Source organism: Mobula hypostoma, chromosome 1 (genome assembly GCF_963921235.1).
Source record: "Mobula hypostoma chromosome 1, sMobHyp1.1, whole genome shotgun sequence".
Classification (NCBI taxonomy): domain Eukaryota; kingdom Metazoa; phylum Chordata; class Chondrichthyes; order Myliobatiformes; family Myliobatidae; genus Mobula; species Mobula hypostoma.
Genome location: NC_086097.1, coordinates 67016768 through 67032734, shown reverse-complemented (window position 1 = coordinate 67032734; position 15967 = coordinate 67016768). Strand labels below are relative to the sequence as shown.

The window sequence follows — 15967 nt, the reverse complement described above, 5'->3', positions numbered from 1 at the left end:
TTGGGGAAGGGCAAATTACGAGGCTATAAGGCTAGAACTTGCAGGAGTGAATTGGGATGATGTTTTGGCAGGGAAATGTACTATGGACATGTGGTCGGTGTTTCGGGATGTTAGGGATAAACTTGTCCCGGTGAGGAAGATAAAGAATGGTAGGGTGAAGGAACCATGGGTGACAAGTGAGGTGGAGAATCTAGTCAGGTGGAAGGCGGCAGCATACATGAGGTTGAGGAAGCAAGGATCAGATGGGTCTGAGGAGCAGCTGAGGAGAGCAAGAAGGAGGCATGAGAAGGCCTTGACGAGTAGGGTAAAGGAAAACCCCAAGGCATTCTTTAATTATGTGAAGAACAAAAGGATGACAGGAGTGAAGACAGGACCAATTAGAGATAAAGGTGGGAAGATGTGCCTGGAGGCTGTGGAAGTGAGCAAAGTCCCCAATGAATACTTCTCTTCGGTATTCACCAATGAGAGGGAACTTGATGATGGTGAGGACAATATGAGTGAGGTTGACGTTCTGGAGCATGTTGATATTAAGGGAGAGGAGGTGTTGGAGTTGTTAAAATACATTAGAACGGATAAGTTCCCAGGGCCTGAGGGAATATTCCCCAGGCTGCTCCACGAGGTGAGGGAAGAGATTGCTGAGCCTCTGGCTAGGATCTTTATGTCCTCGTTGTCCACAGGGATGGTACTGGAGGATTGGAGGGAGGCGAATGTTGTCCCCTTGTTCAAAAAAAGTTCGTAGGGATAGTCCAGGTAATTATAGACCACTGAGCCTTACATCTGTGGTGGGAAAGCTGTTGGAAATGATTCTTAAAGATAGGATCTATGGGCATTCAGAGAATCATGGTCTGATCAGGACAGTCAACATGGCTTTGTGAAGGGCAGATCATGTCTAACAAGCCTGATAGAGTTCTTTGAGGTGGTGACCAGGCATATAGAAGAGGGTAGTGCAGTGGATGTGATCTATATGGGTTTTACAAGGTTCCACATGGTAGGCTCATTCAGAAAGTCAGAAGGCATGGGATCCAGGGAAGTTTGGCCAGGTGGATTCAGAATTGGCTTGCCTGCAGAAAGCAGAGGGTCGTGGCGGAAGGAGTACATTCGAATTGGAGGGTTGTGACTAGTGGTGTCCCACAAGGATCGGTTCTGGGACCTCTACTTTTCGTGATTTTTATTAACGACCTGAATGTGGGGGTAGAAGGGTGGGTTGGCAAGTTTGCAGATGACACAAAGGTTGGTGGTGTTGTAGATAGTGTAGAGGATTGTCGAAGATTGCAGAGAGACATTGATAGGATGCAGAAGTGGGCTGAGAAGTGGCAAATGGAGTTCAACCCGGAGAAGTGTGAGGTGGTACACTTTGGAAGGACAAACTCCAAGGCAGATTACAAAGTAAATGGCAGGATATTTGGAAGTGTGGAGGAGCAGATACATGTCCACAGGTCCCTGAAAGTTGCCTCACAGATAGATAGGGTAGTTAAGAAAGCTTATGAAGTGTTAGCTTTCATAAGTGGAGGGATAGAGTTTAAGAGTCGCGGGGTAATGATGCAGCTCTATAAAACTCTGGTTAGGCCACACTTGGAGTACTGTGTCCAGTTCTGGTCGCGTCACTATAGGAAGGATGTGGAAGCATTGGAAAGGGTACAGAGGAGATTTACCAGGATGCTGCCTGGTTTAGAGAGTATGGATTATGATCAGAGATTAAGGGAGCTAGGGCTTTACTCTCTGGAGAAGAGGAGGATGAGAGGAGACATGATAGAGGTATACAAGTGTACGGGTATTTTTTTGTATGTTAAATTTAAAATGGCTTCTTTGCTATGTTATACTTGGGAATGCTTCTTTGTTATGTTAAACGCTGAGAAAGACCTTCCCGCTAGCAGTTTGTTGAATCACGTTACTGATAAGAAGATGTTATGAACCAATTGGGATAGTTGTTATGTTTTTGATGTATTTGAAGATACTGTATGCACGGGGTTTTGGGAAGAAGGCGGGAGAGAGAGAGACAGAGTATGGACCAGGTGCTGTGAGTCCACTAACAGGGTCAGACCCCAAGCGGGGCGTTCGGCGAGGAGAGGAGACAGAGACGGACTCGTGTAGAGCGTCTGGTTGACCACTGTTGTTGGTCCCAGGCGGCTGGTCGAGGTGGTCCGAGGGGTCGAAGGAAGAAGGAGGGTCTTGAGCTCCAACTTTTTTTGTGCACGAAGAGATTGAACTTTGATAAGTGTGGCGCCTTTTATTTTCCTTTTATATTTTATTCTCTATTAATTATATAGTTCCAGTAATATCTATAAACTGTAAATCATTTAATCGTATCTGGTGTATTGTCTGTTATCTGGGCGGGGTGGGGTATATCACACAGCATCCACACAAACTAATTATCCAGTTTGGCGGGGCCGAGGGCTGTTTCCCTAGATGACAGCGAGCCGAGCGACCCCGAGGCTGGCCAGGGGGGCTACACAAGTTATTAAGAGGAACAGATAGAGTGGAGAGCCAGCACCTCTTCCCCAGGGCACCACTGCTCAATACAAGAGGACATGGCTTTAAGGTAAGGGGTGGGAAGTTCAAAGGGGATATTAGAGGAAGGTTTTTTTACTCAGAGAGTGGTTGGTGCATGGAATGCACTGCCTGAGTCAGTGTGGAGGCAGATACACTAGTGAAGTTTAAGAGACTACTAGACAGGTATATGGAGGAATTTAAGGTGGGGGGGTTATATGGGAGGCGAGGTTTAAGGGTCAGCACAACAATGTAGGCCGGAGGGCCTGTACTGTTCTATGTTCTATGACTAGCTTAGATAGAATTTCCCCCAGGTAAAATGTCAAACACCAGAGGACAAACATTTCAGGGTTTGGGTGGTGGGGAGACAGGAAGTTTAAAGGTGACGTGAGGGGCAAGTTTTCTTTTTACATGCAGGGAATATTAAGGTGCACAGAATAGATTACTGGGGTTGAAGTTTGGTGGTGTTTAAGCAGTTTTTAGAAAGTCACACGAATATGAAGAGAATGGAGGAATATGGATAATACACAGCAGGAAGATACTTAGTACAAATTGGCATCAAAATTGGCACATCATGAATGTAATCATGGCTTATCCAGTGCTGTACTGTTCTACATTGTCATAGTGAAAAGAAATGTAGGGAATTGCAATTCTCAGACTAACCTTTTTGTCCCTTTTTACATGATCCCAATTCTTCTTCATCTTCTGTGGCTGTATCACACCCACGATCTCTGTGTGCAGACTCCTGGCTTTCTGTGCTGGTGCTGAGCTCTTCCTGAGTTGTGTTCCGAATCATATCTTCTTCACTTTAGAAATAACTTATATTGACAAGCAAGCCAAGATATTCCCATAATAATTCAGTAATCCCTCCCCCTAAATCTATAACTAGTCATATTCCACACCAAGTCAGGTTCCTTGGCCAGATCCCAACGTACCTTCAAATTGCTTTGATCAAGTTGATTAAACAATACAACTTCATCTATGGTAATTTTTTTTGGTCTGGATAAAAAGAAACTGACTTGAATAGACAACAATTAGTTTATTTGCTACTGTATGGCATCATAGCCTCTGTAACAATGACTGAAGTTTAAGTGACGAATACTTAAACTAAATAAGCTTACAAATATAAACAAAAATTATACAGTAAATCTACATAGACCATGACATCCTTCTTCTTGAAAGCAAAGTAGACCAAGGAACTCATCAAGGGGAGAATGAAATCAATGAACAGTCCAACGAAGAGACTGATTTGAGAGAACAAGATTTTGGTGAACAAGAGATAACTTCAGAATGCTGATCAAAAGCAGTGTTCTATCTTTTAAAATAAGAATGCAACAGCCAGCTAATATGGAACAATGCCACTTTATCCACTGGTCCTGTGCCAAAATAGATGCCCAGGTAATCATTTTTGTCCTTCTTGCATTATTAGAAATGCAAATAAAACATTAAATGGAGGCCCCAGCTGCCTTTTCTGATGGCCAAAACCATATCTAAAGTTTGACTACAAGAAAGCTCTTCTGTCCCAACCTACATTCATTTCTTAGAAGTATTGGAAAGTAATCATGGCCTGTGAATTTGAAAGACTGTCATGTGACTGTTTTTCAAAGTGATAAAACATCTAAAATAAATTTGTTCACTAGAATATTTCAAGATATTTAAGGTGCGACATAAAATCCCATAACTTTGAAATCTATCCCATTATTCTATTTATTTAGGGTCCATATTTTTGCTCATTTCTGGTTTGGCAATGTTGCCAGCTCATCAATCGCACAACTTTGGTATAGGTGATTAAATCAAACCCTCTAAGTTACCAGTACGTTACTGATGAAAACATTTTACATTTCTTCACAATAAAGAACACATTTGCCAGCTTTTTTGGGCTTCCTATAGAGGTCCAATTTATTCTCGGCTAACAATTCAGTCTTCCAGACTAACAGACGACTGATGCTACAATCTGGAATAAACAAAATGTTAGAAGAACTAAGTGAATCAGTCAGCAACTGGGGAGCCAAAAGATGAAAGTTAACATTTTAAGTTGAGACCTTGCATCAGGACTGATTAGGGTCTTGACTTGCACTTTTTACTTCCACACATGCCAACTGATCCAATGTGCTCTTCAGCATTCTTTTTTTAAAACCTGATTTCCTCCCAAATCAGATTAGGATGGAGTTGAAGGCACATAACAAACTGGAAGAATATGGCCCACCTATGAAAATGAGGATTGATTACGATAATAGACCAAAGAAACAGAAAAAGTAGATTTCCTTCTGCATTCAAAATAAAACCACTCCCTTGAACTTGTTGCTTGGGTTACAGCTGAAATGAGAGTATGTTTGAAGAACCAAAAAGAAACAATTCTTCACAGAATAGGGAAGCCAGATAACAATTTTAAATATCGGGGGAATTTGAAAAAAACACACAATATGATTGAACAAACAAGTTAAAAGAAAATAAAGAAGATTTTTTGAACTATGTTGAAGAACTTGCTATCCAAGCACCATGATAATCTGTGTAGAAGCATTGCTTAGAGTGGTGAAAAGTAGCAAATTTGTATAAAAATTTGAAAGGCATGGCAGAAGATAACTATCAAGATTATATGCTTAGACCATCAAAACAGAGGAACCGTCACTAACTTGCACCGATAATCCTGTAATTTCAGTCTCTGAGGCTCAAATGGGGTACCTGTCCAAATAGACCTGTGCCCTATCAACTGACTGAAGTATTCACTGAGATCTTTAACTTCTCACTTTGGTAGTCTGAGATACCCATCTACTTCAAGCAGGCTTCAATTATACTGGTGCTTAAAGAACATGGTAAGCCGCCACAATGGCCATCGCATAGGAGCACTTACATCCAAAGGGATGAAGTGTTTTGAGAAGTTGGTGATGAAACACATCAACACCTGTCTGAGCAGCAACTTGGATCCACTCCAATGTGCCTATTGGCACAAAAGTTCCACAGCACATGCCATCTCATTGATACTCCACTCAAATGGAACAGCTGGACAGTAAAGGTACGTACATCAGAATGCCCTACAACTAAAGCTCGACATTAAATACCATCATTCCCTCAAAGCTAATCAATAAGCTTGAAGACCTTGGCCTCAATACCTCCTCATGCAATTGCATCCTCTATTTCCTTACATGCAGACCCTAACCTGTTTGGATTGGCAACATCTTCTCCACCACCTCCATCAGCACAGGTGCACTACATGGTAGCATGCTTATCCCTCTGCTCTATCACTTTGCACTTACAACTGTGTGGCTAAGCATTGCTCCAATGCCATATTCAAGTTTGCTGACGACACCACTGTCGCAGGCTGAATCAGCATATAGGCGAGAGACTGAAAATATGACTGAGTGGTGGCACAATGACCTCTTACTCAATGTCAGCAAGACCAAGGAACTGATTATTAACTTCAGAGGTCCATGAGTCTGTTCTCATCAGGGAATCAGAGGTGGCAAGAGCCAGCAACTTTAAGTTCCTTGTTGCAATCATTTCAGAGCACCTGTCCTGGGCCCAGCATGCGAGTGCAATTATGAAGAAAGCACAGCAGCACCTCTACTTGCTTAGGATTTTGCAAAGATTTGACATGACATCTAAAGCTTTGATGCCGAGCATACTGACTGGCTGCATCACAGCCTGGTATGGAAACACCAATGCCCCTGAAATGAAAATCCTACAAAAAGTAGTGGAGTACAGGATCAGAGCCATTAAACATTCGAGTTAACACTTTCATTCGCAGAATCATTCCCGTGGACCTCCTCTGGACCCTCTAAAATACAGCACATGTTTCCTTAGGTAAGAGGCCCAAAACTGCTCACAATATTCCTAGTGTGGTCTGACCAATGCCTTATAAAGTCTCAACATTACATCCTTGCTCTTATATTTTAGTTCTCTTGAGAAGAATGCTAACAATGCATTTGCCTTCCTTACTACAAACTCAACCTGAAAGTTAACCTTTAGGGAATCCTGCACAAGGACTCCAAAGCCCCTTTGAAACTCTGATATTTGAATTTTCTGCCAGTTCAGAAAATAGACTATGCTTTTATTCCTTTGACCAAAATGCATGATCATACACCTCCCCATACCAAGTTCCATCTGCCACTTCTTTGCCCATTTTCCTTCTGCAGGCTTCATGCGAACATTGCACCCACACCACCACCAGCCCCTCCACCTATATTCATATCATCTGCAAACTTGGCCATAAAGCCATCAATTCCTTCATCCAAATTATTGACATACAACAAGAAGTCATCCCAACACAGACTGCTGTGTAACATGACTAGTCATGGGTAGCTCGCCAGAAAAGGCCCCTTTTATTCCCACTCTTTGCCTCCTGCCAGTCAGTTTTCTATCCATGCTAATATCTTTCCCGCAATTTATCTACCTTCAGCTTGCCAAGCACCTTCACAACAACACTCACTTCTGCCCCCAACACACTCAAATTTCTGGCATACTGCTAGCGTCTTCCACAGTGAAGACTGATGCCATTTCTTTGTCTTCCATTACTACCTCTCCAACATCATTTTCCAGTAGTCTGATATCCACTCTTGCCTCTCTTTTACCCTTCATATGTATATTTTGATATCCTGATATCATTGGCTAGCTGACCTTGATATTTCATCGTTTCTCTCCTTTTGGCTTCTTTTTTTTTTAAAAGATGCCTTCTATTGGTTTTAAAAACTTCCCAATCATCTAACTATCCACTAATCTGCTGTATTAAATGCCCTCTCTTTCTTTTATGCTGTCTTTGACTTCCTTATCAGCCACAGGTTGCCTCATCCTGCCTTTAGAATATTACATTTTCTTTGGGATCTATCTATTCTGCACTTTCCAAGCTGCCTCCAGAAACTCCAGCCATTGTTGTTCTGCTATCATCCTTGCTTGTGCCCTATTTCAATCAACTTTGGCAAGCTCCTCTCTCATGCCTCCAATTCCCTTTACTTCACTGATATATCTGACTATCTTCTGCCTATCAAACTGAAGGCAAATTTTATCATATTATGATCACTGTCTCCCAAGGGTTCCTTTACCTTAAATCTGGCTCATTACACAATACCTGAACCAGAATTGTCTTTTCCCAAGTGGGCTCAACCACTCTAAAATGCCATCTCATAGGCATTCTACAAATTTCCTCCCTTGGGATCCAGCACCAACCTTATCTTCCCAATCTACCTGCATATTCAAATCCCTCAATCTCTAACTGCACTACAAGATTATCTACCTTATTCAGTACTGCGTATATTCAAATATAACACCTGCAGTGCTGTATTCTTCACCCTTTTTGATTTTGCCCCTATTTTACACTCCAACTCATCCCACAGACTGCAATTTTGCCCAATCAACTGCCTGTCCTTCTTCACAGTCTCACTACACTCTGCATCTACTTGTATACCCACTGCCCATCCTCCGCCCTATCATTCCGGTTCCCAAACTCCTGCCAAATTAGTTTAAAATTGGGTTAATATGAAATAAAGCAGTATTCATGTATATTTTTGTACGGCAGAACCAAAAATATGGTCTAGGCCCTGCTGTTGCTACATGAAACATTTAACATTGTACCCACAGCCATAAAAAAAATTAGTTGCGCCAAGTTGCTTTTGAACCATTCTTTACATATCAGAACTCAAGGCTTTCAAATTTGGACTTTTTAAAAGCATGAAATGACTTCACTGAGCCGTCACTAAAAACTTACACTGAATTTCCCTTTGAATTTCTCTGTTCTTCTTTCAGCTGATCATGCCTCTCCTTGAACCTTTGTTCTTGCTCTCTTAGTCGTTCTTCTTTTCTCTTGCGATATCTGCCAGGTAATGTGAACATTAAATAACAACATTAAGTGTACAAGAATATCAATAGTAGTATGCAATTTAGCTCTCAAGACATAATAGATATAAAAATCCTAGCTAACTACAATCTGGGCCATAGAAACCAACCCTGTAGCATACACGTTTTTTGAACTATGTGACTATCCTCCAAAGTAACATACTGCATGATGCAAGCACATTAATTTTACTCAAAGCAAATTTCTATTCCTGCAGTATAATCAACAGAGTGAAATTCAATGGTGGCATTCTTAAAAACACCTTATTTAAGGCTATCCTTAGTAAGCAATGATTGTGAAAACTAGATTAGTGGATATAATTTGATAAAAATCAATGATACCACTGGAACTAGGCAGGCTTCAGTTTCACAGCCAAGGTCTTATGGGCATTTATGTAAAACGATGACAGCACAATTTGCTTGTCTGGCATAGCTCAGCTGTCATAACACATGCTTCAAAGCAGACTTGCATTACTTAAGATACCACGATGGTGCATTGTGGATGAAACCTGTCTGCTAGGCTGGGATTTTTCCACTGAAGAGAGGGATTTTTGTCAAATTTGGTTCCTTAAATAAATACAACAAAAATGAAACTAGAGCTTGTTACCTGGAAGACAAGACCATAAGTCATGGGAGCAGAATTAAGCTATTTCTCCCATCAAGTCTGCTTCACCATTTGATTGTGGCCAATTTATTTTTCCATTTTCCTGCCTCCTCCCTATAACCTCTAACGCCCTTACTAATTAAGTACCAATCAACCTCTGCTTTAAATATACACAATAATTGGCTGCCACACTGCCAATGGCAATGAATTCACAAATTCACACCCCTCAGGCTAAAGAAATTCCTCAGGTCTGTTCTAAAGGGGCATCTTTCTATTCTGAAGCTGTGCCCTCTGGTCTTAGATTCTCTCGCTACTGGAAATACCCTCTCCAGATCCACTCATCTGGGCTTTTCAATATTTGGTAGGTTTAAATTAAATCCACCCCCACTTCATTCTTCTAAACTCCAACAGCTCCAGTCCAGAGTCAAACGCTCCTTAAACATTAACCTTTTATTCCCAGGATCATCCTCAAACTTCCTTTACACTCTTTCCAGGGCCAGCACATTTTCACGAGGCCCTAACCATTATGTTATGCTGCTAACATAAGTGGCATAAATTTGCTCCAAAAGGGTAACTTGTATATGCTTGCATAGCTGCAGCACATTTTTTTTTAAAAAAACAAAACACTCACAGAAATGTAAGTGAATTTTATCCCTCAACTATGGAATTGAAGCTTTGAATGAGATATGATAATACAGTTGGTCCTCCTTATCCACGAGGGATTGGTTCCGGGACTCCTTGTAGATACCAAAAAACGCGGATGCTCAAGTCCCTTATTCAACCTGTCTCAATGAAATGGACCTTAGGACCCAGCGGAACCCCAGACCTTATTTACCTTGTCTCAGTGCGGTGGACATTAGGACCTGAATCTGCAGTGTTTCTGTTCACGAAAATAATCATGATTGAAAATAAAGTGGAAATAATAAAGCAATCGGAAAGAGGTGAAACGCCATCGGTCATTGGAAAAGCATTAGGCTACAGTCGGCCAACGATCAGAGCAATTTTAAAGGATAAAGTGAGAAAGGCCCTGCCCTGATGAAAGCTACAATTATTACTAAGCAGTGGTTTAATTATTGGGTTTTGGGTTTTTGATCCTCCACATCAACCTGACACGGATGGACAGCACACTCAGGAGTGGTCCGTCACTGGATTGAACTCGGGAACTTCTGTTCCCAAACCCGGCACTGAAACATACATTTCTTAAGTGTTTTATATGCATAGAAAGGTAAAATATAACTGACGCTAAATAATACCAGATGTACCTGTTCCGACTTACTTAGTAAGAGAACTTCTGTTTTTTTCCCGATCCTGATCCATGATAACCTACGCACATTCTCCCGTATACTTTAAATCATCTCTAGGTTACTCCTAATACCTAATACAATGTAAATGCTGTGTAAAATAGTTGTTATACTGCATTGTTTAAGGAATAATGACAAGAAAAAAAAAGTCTGTACATGCTCGAACAACAAGTGCTGGAAGAGCACTTCTGGGTTTTCTCGATTTGTGGTTGGTTGAATTCACGCATGCGGATAAGCAGGGCTAACTGTATCATTTATAGGCCCTTCTGCATCATTCTAGAAATTTGAGAAGAACATTTTGGTTTCAATTATAGTTGTAGCCACGATGCCATTCCCATGTCAGATGCATATAGGATTATTTCATTCCCCATACAATGCTTTTTGAAACACTGCAGGAGAACTTAAACCATATGTCAAGTTCTCCTGCAGTGTTCCAAACTGCAGTTGCTCCCATGTCATTTCCCACTTTGGCATATAGTCTTAATGAAACCTGCAAATAATGACGTTAAGTTTAATGCATTCCCACCCTAACCGTTGATATACTGATGACGCCATGTGACACAAAGTATTGATCATTAATTGACCCCTCAATATCTGCCCTGCCTGCTCTTAAATATTCTACCTGAAGTGGACCACTGATATCTATTCCCTCCAAATCCTTGAAGGCTATAGCACAGAACTGTTAGTCCAGTTTCCAAGTTCTTGCAACCGTTCCAACACATCTGTAGGCACAGTTCTATGATAAATTATCATTGTCTACTCAGTCCATACCTTGCTGCAGCTTCCTCTCGCCCTCTGCGGTGCTGCTCAGCTTTTAGTTCTCTAAATTCTTGCCTAGTCTGTTTCAGAATCTCTACATTATCTTCAATGAAGTCCCTTGTGGAAACCAGAGTTAGTAGCTGTCCACACAGAGCATGCAGTACCTTCAGTTTTTCCGCTGGCAAAAAGCAAGCAAAGGGATTATGAATGCATGTGCAGCAAGTCGTGCGCCAAGACTAATTTATTCTTTACTTGTTAATTGTTTCAGTGATGATGCATACTGAGAAGTTGTGGTCCAATTTGTACACTTCAGTTTCTTTGAAACTTTTACTGAATTGCCAACATTTGATTTGTGGTCAAAATAAAATAGTCAAATGTTTATTATAAAAATCTTTTTAAAAAAACATGCAATCATTGAATAAACTTTCTCCTTTAGGAGGACTGATAATGACTAAACTGCTATAGGAGCAAAAGTTTTTTTTAAAAAATGTATACATCGTTACCTGATGTCAAATCATACACTGGGATATTCGTTAGTTTTTTCAGAAGTTCTGGATTATTCATTCTGAATTCAACACAGGCATCATCAGAAGCATCAAATCCACCTTGCTGCTGGTATCGATACTTTGCATTTGCTGGTGTTACGTCTGTCCCCGCTGCCAAGATGTGAAGCCGGAGGATTTCAGACAGTGTGCAGCTATCGAGATCCAAATTACGCAATGAACAGCCTTCAACAAATAAGCAGGTAAACATTTAATGATCATTAGGCTAGTAAAGCAAGTTTTCCCCCAATGAAAATTCAAACTGCAATTATAAGTAAAGGACCTTGGTAGAGCTGGGGCCATGCAGCTGCAAAAGCTGCAACGGCAGAGACTGCACATTTGGAGGAATCTAGATCTTCATCCAAAGCATCTGTGAATTGAATAAAAAGTCAGAGGCTTGTTGTTAAACACAGAAACAATGTATTAAAGATACCTCAAGGACAGCTTCCAATTAAAAGCAGCACATTTAAAGTATTAACTCTCTAAAATGACTGCTCAGTTTTGCAAAGTATTTGTTAGATTGTATTTCAATACTGTCCACTTTCCCCATTAAAAACATAGAATCTGCCAAGCACCAGGATTGGAATCAGTATTGGGAAAAATAATAACCACATTTCTTTGAATTTAATTCAGCCACGGCCACCAAAATAAACTACTGAAACGTTCGCTATTAAACAATTTTAGGTCCCCCACCCTCCATGCAGCATTGCAACTCGTAAATTTTCAGTTTTACACGGCCAGTGGATTACACTAGAAATGTGTAATTTGACCAAGGGCTTCTTGTGCTTTTGGTGACTTTAATTTTATACTTTCCACACCTACAACACATTTTCTGTACCTTCATAACATAATTCATTAAGAATAAAAACACACATTTCATATTTTATTAAAGCTGCATCTAATGTGCATATTTCTGAGCTTGTGAAGAAACACTTCAGAAGAAAAATGATTATGGGTTGAACCTTTTTAGGTTCAGCTCAGGGGTTTATTATAACTACAGGAAAAAGCATCAACTTCCAGTTTCCATAAAAAATTACAACTAAATCAGTCATGACAACAAATAAACAAAATTAGTTATCTACCTTTTATCCCTCCCTTGTGATGCACATTGTTAATGCACAAATGCAATTGATCAACTGTTTATACAGTATTTGACAGCTATAAACTGAATTACAGGGTGATATTATAAAACAATGCTAATTAGGTTTTAACAGTGCAAAAGAAAAAAAGCCAAGTAGATTGCAAGTTAAAGTAAAAAAAAACTCATCATTCCTATATACATTTCAATCTTAGTATTCCCTGGAATGTATTTCTTGTTTAAAATCACCAGCTTGTATGTTAGTAAGATATAGGTCAAGAGATTTTGTCTTAACTTATTCAGGAAGTTTAGCAATAACAAGTATAACTTGCTGATTACACCACTAATCTATATCTTCAAACCAATCTCTAACCTTTTGGATCTGGTTCCTTTAATTGTTCTTTGGCTACTTCTTCCTCTTCCTCTGCATGTGCCTGGAAGATTGCAGTTAGGAAAAAAAATAGCAATTCACAGAGTGGCCCTTCCGTGTCATTTCCAACAAGTGCTTCCTCTAGACTTTCTGTGAATTAATCAGAATCATTCCATCAGATCAGCAATTTCTCTTTTTACATTTTTTTATTAATTTTCCAAAATTATAAACAGTATAACAATGTTGATACAGAGAGATTGGAATAATCTTATTGTTGATAAGCATGTACAAAAAAAGATTTCAAATAATACCAGTATTATTTGAACTTCCAAACTCTTGATATAATTAATCATAGAGAAAAAAGAAATAAAAAGAAAAAATACAAAGAACCGCCCCCCCCCAAAAAAACTAAACACTAAACCCAAAAGAAAAGCAAACGGAACAAAACAAGGCTAGACCATTATCTTAAATCGAACACGTTCAGTAATGTTGCCAACTCTGCTCCTCTATTCATATATTTTAAGTTAATAAGAAGGATTCGGAAAGGTGAAATTACATCATATGAAAATGTTGAATAAATGGTTTCCAAGTCTCTTCAAATTTAACTGAAGGATCAAAAATGTCACTTCTGATTTTTTCTAGATTTAAACATAATATAGTTTGGGAAAACCATTGAAATGTAGTAGGAGGATTGGTCTCCTTCCAGTTAAATAAAATGGATCTTCTGGCCATTAAAGTATCAAATGCAATCATCCGACAGGCTGAAGAGGATAAAAATCTATGTTCTGCCCTTGGCAAGCCAAAAATTGCCGTAATAGGATGGGGTTGTAAATCAAAATGCAAAACTGTTGAGTAATATCAAAAATATCTTTCCAGAATTTTTACAAAAGAGGACAGGACCAAAACATACGAGTTAAAGAAGCCACCTCAGAGTGACATCCGTCACAAATAGGGTTTATATGGGAATAAAAATGGGCTAATTTTTCTTCAGACATATGGGCCCTATGCACTACTTTAAATTGTATTAGTGTATGTTTAGCACATATAGAGGAAGAACTAATTGAAAATTTTTATCCCATTTCTCTATAGGTAGGGAAAGTTGAAGTTCCCTTTCCTATTCATTTTTAATTTTATCAGATATACCTCGCTGTAATTTCATAATTATATCATAAATTATTCCCTTCTGAAAGGGATTTAAACCTAAAATTTTATCAATGATATCAGTAGGGTACGAGGTTGGGAAGGTAGCAATTTCTCAACAATAAATTTTAAAATCTTAAATATTCTGAGAATATTATTGCACATCTAAAATAGTAGAAAAATTCTGGTTTACTTCAAACAATTAGGCAATTAACACCTGCAGATCAGTTTCATTTTAAGTTATAGTCTTTTAAATGAGAGCAATAAAATACATTTGTTGCCACCTATTAAGCTGCCTCAGTTCCAATTTAAAGTCCTCCATCGTCTTAAGTGCTCCCTTGAGAAAGTGGGAAACTTGCCTTTGTGCATTTTTGTGGTCCCGAGGTTACTGGGAAAGCCAATGTGAAACCGCAAATTCTTCTACACAACAGGCCCTAGTCTGATGGAAGCAGTGATCAGGCAGTTTTGCAAGAGACGTGCTCCTTCTTTCATGTTCAGTACCATCCAAAATACTAGTTCTCCACTCCTGAGTAGAAATGAATCAGATCTACAGGAATGAGTGGGAATATTGGATTTCAAGGTGGCTCTGAGAAGATCACTTGTATCTCCATTTCAGGAATCTAATTCCGGGCAAGCAAAGTATATTTCCGTATCAATAGATTGAACTAAGTGTGATTAGATTCTCAAAGCTAGGGATTTTGTCTGGGACAGGACACTGTTAAGTTGCCTTTGCATCTGGCATATTTAGAGACTATTTGGTAGCATTTCTCTAGTTGTAGGTAGAACAAGACCCAAAATAGATAGAAAGGCAGGCATGACATTCTTTGGTTCATGACCAACAGTAATATTTGTTTAGTATGGGATGACATACAGATCATAAATAGGTACAATGATGGTTAATAAAAGAAATCTTCAAGATGTTATTATATTATTGTTGAGTGCAAGAGCTAGGGAAGAAGTTCAGGTATTATGATGAGCAACTCGCCTCGACTTTTTTTTTAAAAAGTACACTATTTGCAGCAACACACTACATACTCAAGATCTTGTGGAAGTCCAGCTTCTTGGACTTATGATAATGACATCACTAAACTTGTATTTTAGAATTCTCCATCTAACAATAACATGGAAACAACAGTGTAAGTAATACTCTGTCATGAAGTCTATTAAAGATAGCAAGAGTGTCAGTAGCATATCCCGGGTCCCAATGTAAATTTATCTATACTTGAATTCACTAATCATTATTTTACTTGCACAAACATCTAGTTTTACAATTCAAAATAATTACCTAGACTCACACCATCTGGAAACTCATCCTGGAGGTCAAATAGCTCTCCAAATGCATGCAAAAACTCTAGAACCATCAATGCATCACCAAACAGTTCTGATGGTAATCTGGTCTTCACAGGTGTTGGAGAAGGAAGCTCCTATGGATTAAAAAATATTGGCAATGGACATTATGCAATATTTATTCAAAAACAATTACAAATTATTTTAATATTGCGAACTTATTTATCAAAGTAAGAGTTCTTAGTGCATGTGCAAGTAATCAGATCAGATGGTTATCTAATCACATATCAATTTAAAACACTCCTTAGCATTTTTAGCACCTACAGCTCAGAATTTAGGATCATACATTAACATTAAACATTGTGAATTGACAATATGAAAAACATCAGCCCAAGACAGTCAGCAGCAGTTTTGTGATTCTTGAAGTCAGGCATTTTAGATTTCTTATACAACCAGCCAATATATTATCACTGGACCTTCAGATAGTTGCACATAAATTAGATAACGCAAACAGAAAATTAGTAACGACAGAGGTACTGAGATAATGTATAGTACATTATTGGAGTGCTCACAGAT

At 39.2% G+C, this 15967-nt stretch overlaps 1 protein-coding gene and 1 long non-coding RNA gene across 3 annotated transcripts in view; one reads left to right on the top strand and one right to left on the bottom strand.

Moving 5' to 3' along the window:
• baz1a (bromodomain adjacent to zinc finger domain, 1A) overlaps positions 1–15967 on the bottom strand; it is an 87909-nt gene that overhangs the window by 45472 nt on the left and 26470 nt on the right. The window contains exons 11-17 of the mRNA XM_063050125.1: positions 15390–15528; positions 12968–13114; positions 11800–11886; positions 11478–11702; positions 10987–11152; positions 8186–8290; positions 3151–3293 (exon numbers count right to left, since the gene is read on the bottom strand). Of these exons, the coding sequence (XP_062906195.1) occupies positions 3151–3293; positions 8186–8290; positions 10987–11152; positions 11478–11702; positions 11800–11886; positions 12968–13114; positions 15390–15528 (1012 nt within the window). The remainder of the gene's footprint in view (positions 1–3150; positions 3294–8185; positions 8291–10986; positions 11153–11477; positions 11703–11799; positions 11887–12967; positions 13115–15389; positions 15529–15967) is intronic.
• The window catches only part of LOC134347742 (uncharacterized), a 93246-nt gene that overhangs the window by 57105 nt on the left and 20174 nt on the right, over positions 1–15967 (top strand). For both annotated transcript variants that reach the window (XR_010018245.1, XR_010018246.1), the window contains exon 2: positions 11555–11719. This is a non-coding gene — a long non-coding RNA (uncharacterized LOC134347742). The remainder of the gene's footprint in view (positions 1–11554; positions 11720–15967) is intronic.